Here is a 13,191-nt window from a genome sequence, read left to right as displayed (position 1 = left end):
TCCAGGGATGGTGACTCAACCACTTCCCTGGGCAGCCTGTTCCAATGCTTGACAACCCTTTTGGTGAAGAAATTTTTCCTAATATCCAATCTAAACCTCCCCTGGCGCAACTTGAGGCCATTTCCTCTTGTCCTATCACTTGTTACTTGGGAGAAGACACTGACACCCACCTCGCTACAACCTCCTTTCAGATAGTTGTAGAGAGAGAGAAGGTCTCCCCTGAGCCTCCTTTTCTCCCAGCTAAACAACCCCAGTTCCCCCAGCCGCTCCTCATAAGACTTGTTCTCTAGAGCCTTCACCAGCTTCGTTGCCCTTCTTTGGACACGTTCCAACACTACAAGAAAATGTCTTTCTTGTGTTGAGGGGCCTAAAACTCAACACAGTATTCGAGATGTGGCCTCACCAGTGCTGAGTACAGGGGGACAATCACTTCCCTAGCCCTGCTGGCCACACTATTTCTGATATAAGCCAGGGTGCTATTGGCCTTCTTGGCCACCTGGGCATACTGCTGGCTTATATTCAGCCAGCTGTTGACCAACACTCCCAGGTCCTTTTCTGCTGGGCAGCTTTCCAGCCACTCTTCCCCAAGCCTGTAGCGTTGCATGGGGTTGTTGTGACCCAAGTGCAGGACCCAGCACTTAGCCTTGTTGAACCTCATACAATTGGCCTCGGCCCATCGACCCAGCCTGTCCAGATCCCTCTGTAGGGCCTTCCTATCCTCAAGCAGATCAACACTGCCGCCCAACTTGGTGTCATCTGCAAACTGACTGAGGGTGCACTCGATCCCCTCATCCAGATCGGTGATAAGGATATTAAACAGAACTGGCCCCAGTACTGAGCCCTGGGGAACACCACTTGTGACCAGCCACCAACTGGGTTTAACTCCTTTCACCACCACTCTTTGGGCTTTTCTGTCACTACTGTTGATTTCTACTCCTCTGTGAAACACTGGAAATCCAGAAGGGGTTGACCTGTTGGATTTCAGTCAGAAGGCTGGGAATCCCAAGTCCTGGTTCCCTGTGACCCTGAGGAATGGTCCCAGGGACGATGGGCTCCAGTAGCCCCAAGAAACTCCTGTGCCACAGGAATGTAAGGAACAAATGTTGTTGGTAACCAAAAGCAACCCACAAAACTGAACCATGAAATAAGTAACCCAAAACATCTCATGAAGGCTGAACACTTGCTTGCATGCAAGAGGAAAAGAACTTTTAAGATGACACCTAAGAGTGGCACTTCTGGAAACAGTTAAGTAGAAGCTGTGGAAAAATTCATATCTGAAAGTAATTAGGTGACCTGAGCCTTGAGAACAATGATAGGCATTGAATCTGGTAGCAGACTGGGGTACTGCAAATTCTTGTTATGCCAACTTCCCGCATCACATCAAAGCTGTGGAGACGCTCTCTAACCAAGAAAGGAGACGGGCATGAAAATGCAGGCAGTCCTTGGTTCAGCAAATTGCTCAATAAACTTTTACATGTTTAGGTAGAGCAATGCACATATACACATTGTCTCAAGGCTCCTTTCCATTCTGGAGGGTCGGCAAACACCTTGATAAACCACTGTCTATCACATTATATGGGCCTATAGAGTGTTGCTCCCACCCTAAACACTACACACAAATATATCTGTTTCTCCCATTTCTTCATATTTTTGTAGGATTCTGGAAAGGAACTGAAATGAGTACCCATAACGACCTCTCCTCACCTTCCTTTATTATTTCATTTGATTAATTAGTTAATTTGACCATTTCTGGAGCCTTGCCTGTGAACTTTGGAGCCTAGCCCTGCCAGTAACTTTCAAGCAGCCAGTGACTTGTTGAATGATCAAATAAAAAAAGCCCAGGCAACCTCCCTTTTCTTGCTGCTCTCCAAGAAAGAGACCTGTTGGCATACTCTTGGCACACAGCAGCAATTACAGTTGGTCACATTTTCTAATCATTTTATGTTTGCTTAAAACATTTTCCATCAGAAAATGCCATTTAATCAAAAGGAGCGCTTGGCTTCAGGAAGATGTTGGTTTCAAGGACATTTTATAATCGAGAAAATACAAAGCGAAACCCTTTCACAATGGCAGAATATTTCACACTGACCTTTCTGAGATGTAACACGGACTATTTTCTTTTGAAATTATTTGTCTCTAAAATATTTGATACTGATCAAACTGCAGTCCAGCTGGCAAGAGCACATCTTGAATTTTCTTTTAATTGAAACTTTGTTTGACAGATCCAAACTGAAATTGTTAAAAATATTTTGTTTACTTTTTTTGAGGGAACTGCCAAAAATGCAATATTTTGCTCTGTTTCGAGCCAGAAACAGATGTTCAGATTGCAATATTACCTATCATACAGGAAGTCCCATTTCCAGATTTTTATACTTCATTAGTCTGTAGAGAAATTCTCTCTGGCCCCGTGAAGAATAGCTGTCCTAAGTCCTCTGCATTGAGTAATCTGTCCTTGGAAGCACATACTCCTCTTTTTCTGCAGTGACAATCGTGATCCTGGAGCTGAAGGGTTAGACATTCTAGCAGACTGATGCACAGATGCCCTCCTGATATGGTCAGGCAGAAAGAGGACAGGTAAAACACGTTAACAGGTAAAACACGTTAAACCAAGACACGGTTGCACCAAGAAGAAAGCAGAGCATGTCCCAAGTCATCTATGTCAGATCCTGGGTGTGCTGTGTGCCCCTGTTCAGCAGGGATGTGGAGCTGGGTTTCTGCTATGGCCCGCTGCAAAGGCAGACCTGGCTGCTTTTATCCTCCTTGTGCCACCGTTGTGCAGACCGCAGGATGGTCTCCTAACACCTTGCATTGTGCATTAAATGGTGGAAGGGAAGCAAAGACAGCACAGCTGGCAGTGGGGCCAAGCCACATTGCCCAGGCTCAGCCTGCACCTGGTGGAGAGACAGGCAGGGACTCGGGAGGGAAAGAAAGAGCAATGGAGTGAGCTTCTTGATCAGTGGAACATGTAAAAAGGGGAATCAGGCTGCTTCCAACCCAAAACACATCTTGAAGTAGCATCAGCTGACCTCATAAAGCAACAGTGTGAGGGAAGCACTGAGAAGGCTCCCCGTGCCAGGATTTGGCCTCTGCTACCTATGTCTCCAGGAATATTTACTTCTGCCTGGGAAAGACCCCCCAGTGTGTGCAATGGCAGAGCGTCTTTGCTTGCTATCATATACCTTCCACAAATTTCCCCTACCATAAAGACTCCCCAGGTTTGAAGGGGAGGACCTAGCCCTGCCAGCAGGGGCCTGAGAGCAATCTGTATGGGGAAAAGGCTCTAAGCTGAATCCGTTGGTTATGTCCTTCTCCTCATCTACTCTTCTCATTCCCTGGTCTCCCCTCACAGAGGCTGCCTCCACACATCTGGAGCAAAAACAGAAGCTCAGAGAAACAAGACCTCAGTGCTGGTCGATGGAACTTGTGCTGGACAGAGCTGGGGCCTCATGGCACCAAGGACACAGCAAAGCAGCTCCACACTGGTGCTCTCAGAAGAGACACTGCAGGCACCGACACACACTCCCTCTGCGCAGCCCACGCTGCCCAAGCCCCTGGCTCCCATCCAGTCCTGACATCAATCTTCTTCTGAAGGTTAGACACGATGTCCTCAGCTGATCTGGCTCTGCAAGGTCAACAGGCAGCAGCCTTTTTCCTGCCTTCAGGATCTCGCCAGACCCTGAACTCCAAACACTTGCAACTATTTGCTAAGCTCTCATGTTGCTCAGGAGCTAGTTCAGCATCCTTAGAGCTGAGATGAAGATCACACCTGTATCTCTGGGGCCTGTACTGCAGCAGAACCTTGAACTCCTGTTGGACTCATTCAGGGAAAGGAATTCCTGACAACCAGCTTCAGCACAGGAGGGCTAGTCTCTGCTGACTCCTGCAGTAGTTAATAGAGGGAAATCAGTGCCTCCTGAGGGCAATTCAGAGCAAGAGATTAATGCTCTGAATTACATGTTGGAGGGCTGTGATTCTCTGCTGGCTCAAGAGGAAGCCTTGGGAGACATATTCTAGTGTGCTCAAGTTGGGCTCTGTGCATCTGCAGCACCATCAAGATACTTACTCTCATTTCCTATGACCTGCGCTGTAGTCCCTCCTGAGTTCCATGCCCAGGTGCGTTTTCAGACTGCTTTTCCCACCACATATGCCTGGGCCTTCCTATGCTATCATCACTTGTTATCATCAAGGGATTGTTAGCTGGGAGGCAGCTTAGGAAGGTCCCTTTGGCTGAAGGTACTCTGCGCATGCTGCTGTAGTGGCCCTTCATTTACTTCAGCACCAAAGCATAGTAAGAGGCATAAGCATTTGGGAGGGACTCAGGGCAGGGTGTGACAGGTCCAGGTGGAGTATCTTCCAAGAACCGAGCTGCAGGGTGATGACTATTGCCTAGAGGATCTTTTAAGATTGCATTGTTGTTTTCTTTGGCAAGGGAGTTCTCTTGAAAATCAATTTCCTGTTATTTTCACTTCTTCCCTTATCCATCAGCACAAATTAGCTTTTCTTCATTCTTCCTTGGCTTTCCTCACTGCACACACAGTTGGCCAGCTAATTCATCTGGAATCTGCCATTTGCAAACTGATCTGATTAGAGTTAATTACTAATTATTTGTATTACTACAACCCTGATGTTATACACACCATGGGAATATAATTTAATTACAGCATAATATCAATCAGATGCATAAATTAAAATGTCCACATTTTAATATGAGCCCATTTTCTATTTTCAGTTGTATGAGCTGCCAAGCTTGGAGGAGAAAAAAGCTGTTGCACCAGACTGTTGCGCAGTGAGAGATGGGCAGTTCTCCCAAATCAGGTGGAGGAATGGGGCTCACAGTTCCCAGGTGTGCTTACCTTTAAGAAGAATTCTTTCTGGAAGGATTTTTAACAAGAAAAGCTGTGATTGTACACCATTTAAGTTCTACGGTGTCTAGCAGTAAATAGTTTAACTACACGGTCTATGAAGAACAAATTCTTTGTGCCCACTTTGACCTAGACAACAGCTGGGTCTTTTGCTGGAAGTAGAAATGCAAGCCAGTCCCTTTATGGCCTCTCCTTGCCATTCATCATTCTTCATATCCCTGGCATGTCTTACATCAGCCTTTGTTTTCCCAGCTGAAGAGATCTAGGCCACTTAGATTATTCTTTGTGCACAAATTGGTCTGTAGCTTTGTTTCCCTTTCTGAGCCATTTCCAGAGAGGGGAGCAGCACTGCAGGCACTATGTAAGATGGTGGACACACCACTGACACATACATTACACAAAAGACAACGAGCCTCAAGGAAGCCAAATTATCCTTGCTCCTTTTAAGCTGGCACATTTCAGCAGGGAGAAGAGAAAACCTGGGGCAGTGGTGGTGGGGGGAAGTCTATCAATATATATATAAACCTGCTGGGAGGGAATGAAGATGAGGGAGCCAGGCCCTCTTCAAGAGTGCCCACTGAGACCACCAGAAGCAACAAGCATGAATTAAAATACATGATATTCCATCTGCACATGAGAAAACAACTTTTCCTGTGAGGGTGATCAAATGCTGGCACAGGTTGCCCAGGGAGGCTGTGGAGTCTCTGTCCTTCGAGATATTGAAAACCCAAGGGCACACAGTCCTGGGCAACCTGCTCTAGGTCACCCTGCTTGAGCAGGTGGGTTGGACCAGAGGACCTCCACAGGTTCCTCCCAACCGCAGCTGTTCTGTGTGATTCTGTGCTTTGGTTTGACTCCGAAAGCCTCTGAACTCAGCCCTGATGCCTGCAGGAAAGGATTCTGGGACAAGAGATGATCCCAAACTCCTCCACTAGGATTCATCATGAAACAGCATCTACCTAGTCTAAAACATCGTATGGCAGACACAATCAGAAAAGAGAAAATATCCTTTTACTGTGGACAACAAGTGTGGGAGCCCAGGGGTCACAGGGGTTCAGCCAGTGAACAGGAAATTGACACCTACAAAAACACAGTCAGAAAGCGCTGATAAAACCATAAAGGCAGGAATTGTCATGACTTTGTTCCCCTTTCCTTGAGAAACACAGCTGACAGAAACTGTACATAGCCAGAAGACAGAGCTATTGCTGGCATTGACTACTCCATCCCACACGGGACAGGAGGACCCTCGCCACACAGCAAGGATGCGGTGCAGCCGGCGACAGCGAGGATGAGAAGCGGGGTGCTGGTGGCGGTGGCGGGGCAGTGGTGTCGGGCAGAGCCTGCCTCCTCGCAGCGCTGCTGCGTGCCAGCACAGCTCCGTGCTGCTGTCTCTGGTGGCTGTTGGCTCCAGCGGACCAACATTCCGAGGCCAACGGACAGTGGGGGGGGCAGTGGGGGGGCAGTGCGGGGGGGGTTCTCTCCAGTCTGGCCATGTCTGTCTTGCCCTGGGCAGCCCAGAGCAGGACACAGCAGAGGGGAAGGGCCACCCCCCTGCACCTGCTGCCAGTGCCCCTTGCCTTGGGCTTCAGTGCTGGTTCCTGGCCTCCAACGAGACTCGGTGCCACTGGCCACCCCCCTCCGCGCCCGCCCGCTCAGCCACTTTGCCATCCAGTGCACTGCTCCTCAGCCCAGGTGGTGTTTGCTTTCTTCCAGCGCTCAGGCACATCTCCCTTTTGCAGTGGCCTCACAAGCCCATCTGCCAGCTCCCTCAGCACTTGAGGGTGCACCCCATCGGGGCCCATCAGGGACCTGCACTTTGCTCAAGTCTTCTCTAATGTCCCCCTCTGCCACCTGATTGCTGATCGAAGCGGAGCCTCTTGCTCCAAGGGTACCTCTTCTTTGCTCCAGCCTTTCCCCCAGGTGTGCCGGGCCGGGGATGTCTGAGGGCTGGTCTTGCTCGGAGCGTCGTGCCCCAGGAGGTCTGGCAGAACCTAGACCAGCCTCAAGTGCTGCCACGGCCTAGGGAAGGCCAGGGGAGTTTTAAGACGGAGCAAAAGAAGAGCGGAACGGTGACCGTCTGATGAGCTTCCTCATTCAAGTCCTTCCTAGGAGCTTGTCTGTTTTGTGTCTGTGCTGAAAACAGCCTTGAGAAGCCAGGGGCGTGCGAGTTAGTGCTGAGCGGTGCTTGCACAGCACCAAGGGCTCTTCTGCTCCTCCGACTGCCCCGCCAGCGAGCAGGCTGCGGGTGCCCAAGGCGCTGGGAGGGGACACGGCGGGGACATCTGGCCCCAACTCCCCAAAGGGGTATCCCACAGCACAGGAGGCCGTGCTCAGCACTAAAACCGGGGGGTGGAGGATGGCGGGGGCTGCCCTTGCTCGGGGACTGGCTGGCCATCGGTCGGTTGGTGGGGAGCAGTTGCTTTCTTTTGCATCCCTTGTTTTTCTTGGGCTTTCTTTTCCCCACTCTTTCTTGTTTGTTGGGTTTTTTCCTTCCGTTTCTCTTTTCCTTCTAAAGCTCTCTTTAGCTGAAGCCACGAGTTTTCTCCCTTTTACCCTTCCCATTCTCCCCCGCCAATCCCCCTGCGGGGGAGCGAGCCAGCGGCCGTGTGGTGCTCAGCCGCTGGCCAGGGTTAAACCGCAACAACCTCTCAGCAAAAGAGTTACCTACCCAGGGTGAGAGTGCTCGTCCTGCCTCCTCCGTCAGGCTGCGGGCATCCCCTGTAGCCCAGCGGGATGCACGAAAGCCTCAGCAGTCCGCCTGCTGTTGGAGCCGCTTCCAAGGCTTTTTGGGGGAGCTGGCGCATTTTTCGCGCCCAGCGTGGAAGTGAATCTCTACCGTTGGCGTGAGGGAGGGGGGTCTGAAGAAACTGCCCGACAAGCAGCGTGCAAGGAGGATGGCTGCAGGGGACAGCAAGCCGCAGGTGACGGCGGCTGCACAAGGACCTTGAGCCCTTCCTGGCCACCGTGCCCCGCCTGCGCCTTGCCCTCGCTCTGACCTCACGGCGCTGCTCCGAGCAGATACCCAAAACTCACCAGGCCGTGCTCCTGGGCAACCGGCTCTAAGTGAGCCTGCTTGAGCAGAGGCCTTGGACCAGAGGACCTCCACAGGTCCCTTCCAACCTCCACCCTCCGGGGTGACTCTCTGCTTTGGCGTCCCTCCTAAAGCACCTGAGCTCAGCCCTGACGCCCGCTGCAAAGGATGCTGCGACAAGGCACCATCCCAAACTCCTCCCCGAGGATTCTGCACAAAACAACCGCTCCCCACTCCAGAACAGCCCATGGCAGACACAGTCACAAGAGAGAAAAGATCCTTTTATTGTGGACATCAAGTGGGGGGGCCCAGGAGTCACAGCGCTTCAGCCAGTGGCCATCGATCCAGCAGCACCTGCAACGACAGAGTCCGAAAGCTCTGCTAAATCCACCAAGGCAGGAAGAGGCAGGCTTTGGTTCCCCTTGCTTGGGGGAACACCGTTGACGAGGAATTCTGCCGGGCCCAGCAGAGAGAGCTGTTGCTGGCGCTGACTGCGGGGCGGCTCTGGCGCCTTCTCCCCGTGGGTAATGCCCTTAGAGACCTGGGCGCGTGCAGAGATGCACAGTGCCCCTGGGCCACGCAGCAGGGCTCCATGGGGAGCCCCTGGGCAGCTGCCGTGGAGTTCTTGCCAAACCAACCCTGCGCGGCACCGTCCCTCGCCAGAGACTTGGACTGACTTAGAGCAGTGTGGAGAGTTGGCAAGGATGGGCAGCAGAGCCTGGTACCCACCTGGGCTTCCTGACCTGCTGCACCTTCCTGCATCGTTTCATTGCTCCATCCCCCAAACGGTTTCTCTCTTCCTCCTCTTTTCTGCCGCGCGGCTTTCGCTCTCCTCTCCCCACGCCTGCCTTCTCTTCCGGCTTCTCTTTTTCTCCTTGTCCTGGTGAGAGCCTGCAAACCTTGCCGTCCCACCGTGCTATTAGGTAGGGAAAGCCACCACCCACTGCAGGCGGCTCTGAGTTTAGCCAAAGGGAGCTCTTTTTACCTTCGTTCCTCCGCAAGGCTCGCCAGCTCTTCTGGGCGCACCAGGGAGTCTGCCGCGCTCTCAGGGCTGCTTGGAGGCAAAGCTGGAGGTGCCTACAACAGAAATGGCAGAGTTGGCAGGTGGCAAGAGCACGAAGCCACTGCTTGCCCAATTGCTACCTTAGCTCTCCAGAGCAGATCCCTTTGGCTGCTTTGCATCAGCCACATCTCGCACGGGCCCCCCGCCCCCCAAATAGGCTTGACGAAGCTCTGACCAAGTAGCACCGGAGCAAAACCCCTCTCCAGTTGACAACTGCTCCCCTCTGTCTTTTGGTAGGGATTTCGTCGGCAGTTGGTCTGCCGCAGCACACGCCTACTGCCTTGCAGAAACAACCTTGCCACTTTTCCTTACATTGTATCATCCCGGCGGGTGGAGGAATAACCCAGACACGCACCAGCTCCACTGCCAGGCAGAGGCACAGCAGCCACTCGGCCTCAGCAGAAACTCCCCTCCGCCACCAGCCACGCTGTCCCAGTGGTTGGGCACCTGACGTACCTCTCCCGTTTCAGACTCCAGCCCCACATCTGCCCCAGCTGCTTGGAGGACACCGAGCAGAGACGGGGCTGCCTGCAGCAAGGCTTCTGCCTGACGCTCGCTGTCTGCTCTCACTGCAGGGACACTTTGCTCTTCCAAAGGCAGTTCTGCAAAGCAAGAGCATGTGCAGCAAAGCGACTTCTTGCAAGTAAAAAACAGCTCAAGCAAAACCCACCCAAAGCCCTCCTCCGCTTCTCTTTTCCGCCCTCTGATTGATGCCCTGTCTGCAGGCTTCAGCTCGTCTTTGCAAAGAGCAAACCGGCCATGCCCCGAGAGGCAGTGGCCAAACAGAGGCCACGCCACAAGCGGGGCTGCGAGGACAACGCTCGATGCCCAGCCCCGCCACAAACGACGCTGAGGTTTCTGCTGTCCCAAGCCCCAGGCCGTGACGACCCTCAGTCCCGCCTCTTACCTCTGCATCTCTCCGGGGGGGCTGGCGACTCCTCGGCTGCTGGACACGAAAGGGCAGCTGGCTCCTCCCCAAAGAGCTCCCTCCAGTTGTCCGTCAGGAACTCCACCAGCACCTTCACCTGCACACATCCAAGCCTTGCTTTCAGCGCAGGTGCCGGGAAATGTGTCAAGCGGCCTTTCCCGCTCCTGACCCTGGCCTCTGCGCAGAAGGCTGTGGCTGTGGGGCTGCTCTGCCAGGCAGCCACCCCACTGGAGCACTCGCTCCAGAGAGGAGGCAGGCACGGACCTCCGAAGAGCCAAGCTCTGACGGGCCGGCAAGGCTGCAGCCGGCTGCTCCCTACAGCGTACCTTCTCGGTCACCTCCAGCATGGCCTCCAGCGGGAGCAGGTCCTCGTTGGCTGGGCTCAGCAGGTTGGGCGCAAGGCAGATGGCCAGGTTGCTGCAGCTCATCCTGCTGGTGGAGGCGTTGTGGGCGACGTGCTGGAGGAGGGCCAGCAGCCGCTTGAGGAGGAGGAGATTGGCTGCAGGCAACTTCTCGGCCACCCTGAGGGAACAGGGACCCACCGTTAAGAAAGCAGATGTTGCCCACAGCCCGCTTGCCCAAGGCAGGTGGGAGGCAGCGGCTGTGTTGCGCAGCTTTGCGGGTGCTCTCAGCCAGCGGTCAGGGCTCCTGCTCAACAGGCAGGCTGCTGGCCACGCTTACGCTTTCAGCTCTTCAATCTTCTCCTCCTTGCTGGCCTTCTGCATGGCTGCCATCCAGTCCTCGTAGAGGTGGCTGACGAGGAGCTTGCCGGGGATGCTTCGGAGGAAGTCCTGCAACGGCAAGGGCTCCAGCTGAGCCTCTGAACACTCCAGGCCTTGCAGGAGCTCTCGCAGCTGCAGGTCAGAAGCGCTCACCTTCAAGATGACGGCCAGCAGGAGCGCAGGCTGGCTTCCCAGGTCGACGTGCGCGCCGCAGTCCAGGGCCTCCCGCAGCTCCCGAAACGCTGGGGCGCTGGCAGCTCTGCGGAATATCCCCTCCGTCGACGGCCCTTCCCGCTGCAGGACAGCCAGCAGCTCCTGCGGGAGAGGCAGGAGGACAGGTGCTTGCCTGAGGAGCTGCCTTCCAACAGCGGCGGCCAGAGCGCTGCCCCAGCTGCGGCTCCTTGCCCCGAAACGGGGCTGGGAGCAGAAGCGTGTTGTGGGGGTGAAGAGCCCAATGCCGCGTGCGCGGAGCTGCTGGGGACACCCAGCGCCTCTGCGGAGCAGGCGGAGGGAGGGCTGGGGACCGCCTGGCCAGGCTGGCTTACCTGGATGGGCTGGGGCAGCGTGCCGTCCTCCCCGCAGACGGCTGCCAGGGGCTGGCCAAAGAGTGGCCTGCTGCAGCCGGAGCCCGCCTGCCCTGGCGCCTGGGCAGCGGCCGGGGTCCGCCGCAGAGCAAAGGGCCAGGGCAGCCCCCTCCTCCTCCTCCTGCTGCTCCCTCCTGCTGCAAAGGAAAAGAGAGCAAGAGCCCGTCAATGCAGACCGCCAGGCCAGCGCTCCCGGAGCCTGCCCTGCCCTGCCCTGCCCTGCCCTGCCCTGCCCTGCCCTGCCCTGCCCTGCCTGCAGCGCGGTGCTGAGCGGTGCGGCAGGACGGGCAGGGAGCCAGCAGCTGGAGCCACGGCTCCGGCTCGGCGGCTGGGGCTCGGAGGCTCCTGAGAGCTGGCATGCCAGCGGGACAGCCTGGCCCAGCCCTCGCCCTGCCCTCCTCCAAGCTGTGGGCAGCAGCAGAGGCTCCGTGTCCCCGCAGAACCACGTCCAGCGGCCGCTGCCCAGCGCGTGTCCTTGCTGCTCCAGGTGACGTCCTCCCTTGGCGTGCCCAACCTGCATGGCGACACTCAGGGGACAAGTGAGCACAGCTCAAGCCGTTGCAGGAGGTTGCCTTTCTTTCCAAAACTCACCTGGCGAGCGGCAAAGTCCCCCTGCGTTGCCAGATGGGGCCGGCGCAGGCCCTTGCTTGGGAGCATCCTGCAAGAAGCAGGCTGCGCTTAGAGAGCAGCCCCGCAGCAGCACGGGCCACCGGCGACCTGCCAGCCGGCACCAGCAGCCTGAGCGCGGCAGAGCTGGCAGCCTCTGGCCTCCCGGGCTCTCTGCCCCGCGCGGCAGCTTTCCTGCCAGCGCCGCCAGCGAGGACGTGCCGACGTTCCTGCTGGCTCCCCAACCCTCTCCGCTCCCCGACTGCCACCACGGGACCCTCCCTCCCGCACAAGCTCACCCCACTCGCCGCACATCCTGGCACGGCCGGAGGCGCGTGCAAGGCAGACAGGCTCACCTCTGCCTGGCCCTCCATCAGCCTCTCCAGGCTCCTGGCGCTGAATGTCCTCCACTGGGCAAGAGAGGAGGAGTGCAAGAAGGTGAGCAGCGATGCCTCTGCTGCTCGGCTGGAGGAGCACTGCTCGCGGACAGAGCCCAGACCAGAGAGACACTCACGGCTTGACGGCGGCTCAGCTCCTTCTCGAGGAGTTGGAGCGACGGGAGACGGGTGACCCGGGCTCTCTTGGCTCCTTCTGGTATCCTGTGCAGCGGGAAGGGACAGGGAGAGAGGTGGCTGAGCCCAAGCTGCCTCTTCTCTCTTGTCCGGCAGCTCTGCCCGAGAGCTGCCCGCAGGCGCGGGGGCACGTGTCCCCAGCTGGGGAGCTGTGTTGCCCCGTCCGGCTGCGCCTGGAGCATCCCCCCGCCTTACCCCAGCAGTGTGCCCAGCCACAGCTCCTTCAGCGCCCGGGAGCTGCAGAAAGAGAGGAGAAGCAGCGTGAGGCCCCGCTGCCCGCCAGCCCGTGGGCAGAGGCGGGCGCCTGCAGAGCCCTGCCCCGTGGGGAAGGGCACGGGGGCAGGAGGAAGCCCCGGGGGGCAGGACAGAGGCGCCGCCCAAGCCCTGGCTCCCGCTGTCCTGCCAGAGCAGCCGCTTTTGCCCTTGCCTGCTGGGGACCAAAAGGGGACCAGGGCATGCAGGACGTGCAAATGCCCCCCCCATCCCTCCCTGCCAGCACGCTGCCTGCTCCCTGCCCGGGCTCTGCCCGCAGGGCAGAGGCCACTCCCAGCACGGCCGCCTGGCCATGCTTGGGAACCTCGCGTGCCCTGCCGTGGCACGTGGCACCACCACTCACCCGAAGGTGGCAACACAGGAGCCGGTGGGCCAGACGAGGATGAGGGAGGTGCTGTCCTCATCGCTGCCTTCCTCCTCCTGCTCTTCTTCCTCCCGCGCTGCCTCCTTCCCGCCGCTCAGCACCCACAGCTGGTCCAGGGCCAGGCGGAGCTGTGGGCGCAGGCTGGTGCCGCGTCTGCGGAGAAGAGAGGCAGGCAGGGAGCTGGAG

The 13,191-nt window shown here is 56.4% G+C and overlaps 2 protein-coding genes across 2 annotated transcripts in view; one reads left to right on the top strand and one right to left on the bottom strand.

The window, feature by feature from the left end:
- The window catches only part of RRBP1 (ribosome binding protein 1), a 550,780-nt gene that overhangs the window by 316,113 nt on the left and 221,476 nt on the right, over window positions 1-13,191 (top strand). The window lies entirely within an intron of this gene.
- On the bottom strand, window positions 8,154-10,813 carry LOC127014041 (T-cell activation Rho GTPase-activating protein-like). Its single transcript, XM_050893068.1, has 8 exons — window positions 10,760-10,813; window positions 10,566-10,675; window positions 10,211-10,406; window positions 9,864-9,981; window positions 9,413-9,558; window positions 8,879-8,970; window positions 8,623-8,784; window positions 8,154-8,247 (listed from the first exon to the last, which is right to left on the bottom strand). The coding sequence occupies exons 2-8, from the start codon at window positions 10,616-10,618 to the stop codon at window positions 8,154-8,156; spliced, it is 861 nt and encodes a 286-aa protein (XP_050749025.1). The 5' UTR covers window positions 10,619-10,675; window positions 10,760-10,813.

The sequence above is a fragment of the Gymnogyps californianus genome, chromosome 3 (genome assembly GCF_018139145.2).
Source record: "Gymnogyps californianus isolate 813 chromosome 3, ASM1813914v2, whole genome shotgun sequence".
NCBI lineage: Eukaryota > Metazoa > Chordata > Aves > Accipitriformes > Cathartidae > Gymnogyps > Gymnogyps californianus.
The sequence above is the reverse complement of the archived record's forward strand: the minus strand, read 5'-3'. Positions and strand labels throughout refer to the sequence as shown.

What these genes read in the sequence shown, in the direction of transcription:
- LOC127014041 (XM_050893068.1), bottom strand. Translation starts at nt 10,618, where the DNA reads ATGGCAGCCATGCAGAAGGCCAGCAAGGAGGAGAAGATTGAAGAGCTG. An exon ending in CCCCCCGGAGAGATGCAGAG is followed by an intron (nt 9,559 to 9,863) that starts GTAAGAGGCGGG and finishes CTTGCTTTGCAG; the next exon opens with AACTGCCTTTGGAAGAGCAA. An exon ending in CAGCAGGTCAGGAAGCCCAG is followed by an intron (nt 8,248 to 8,622) that starts GTGGGTACCAGG and finishes CTGTCGTTGCAG; the next exon opens with GTGCTGCTGGATCGATGGCC.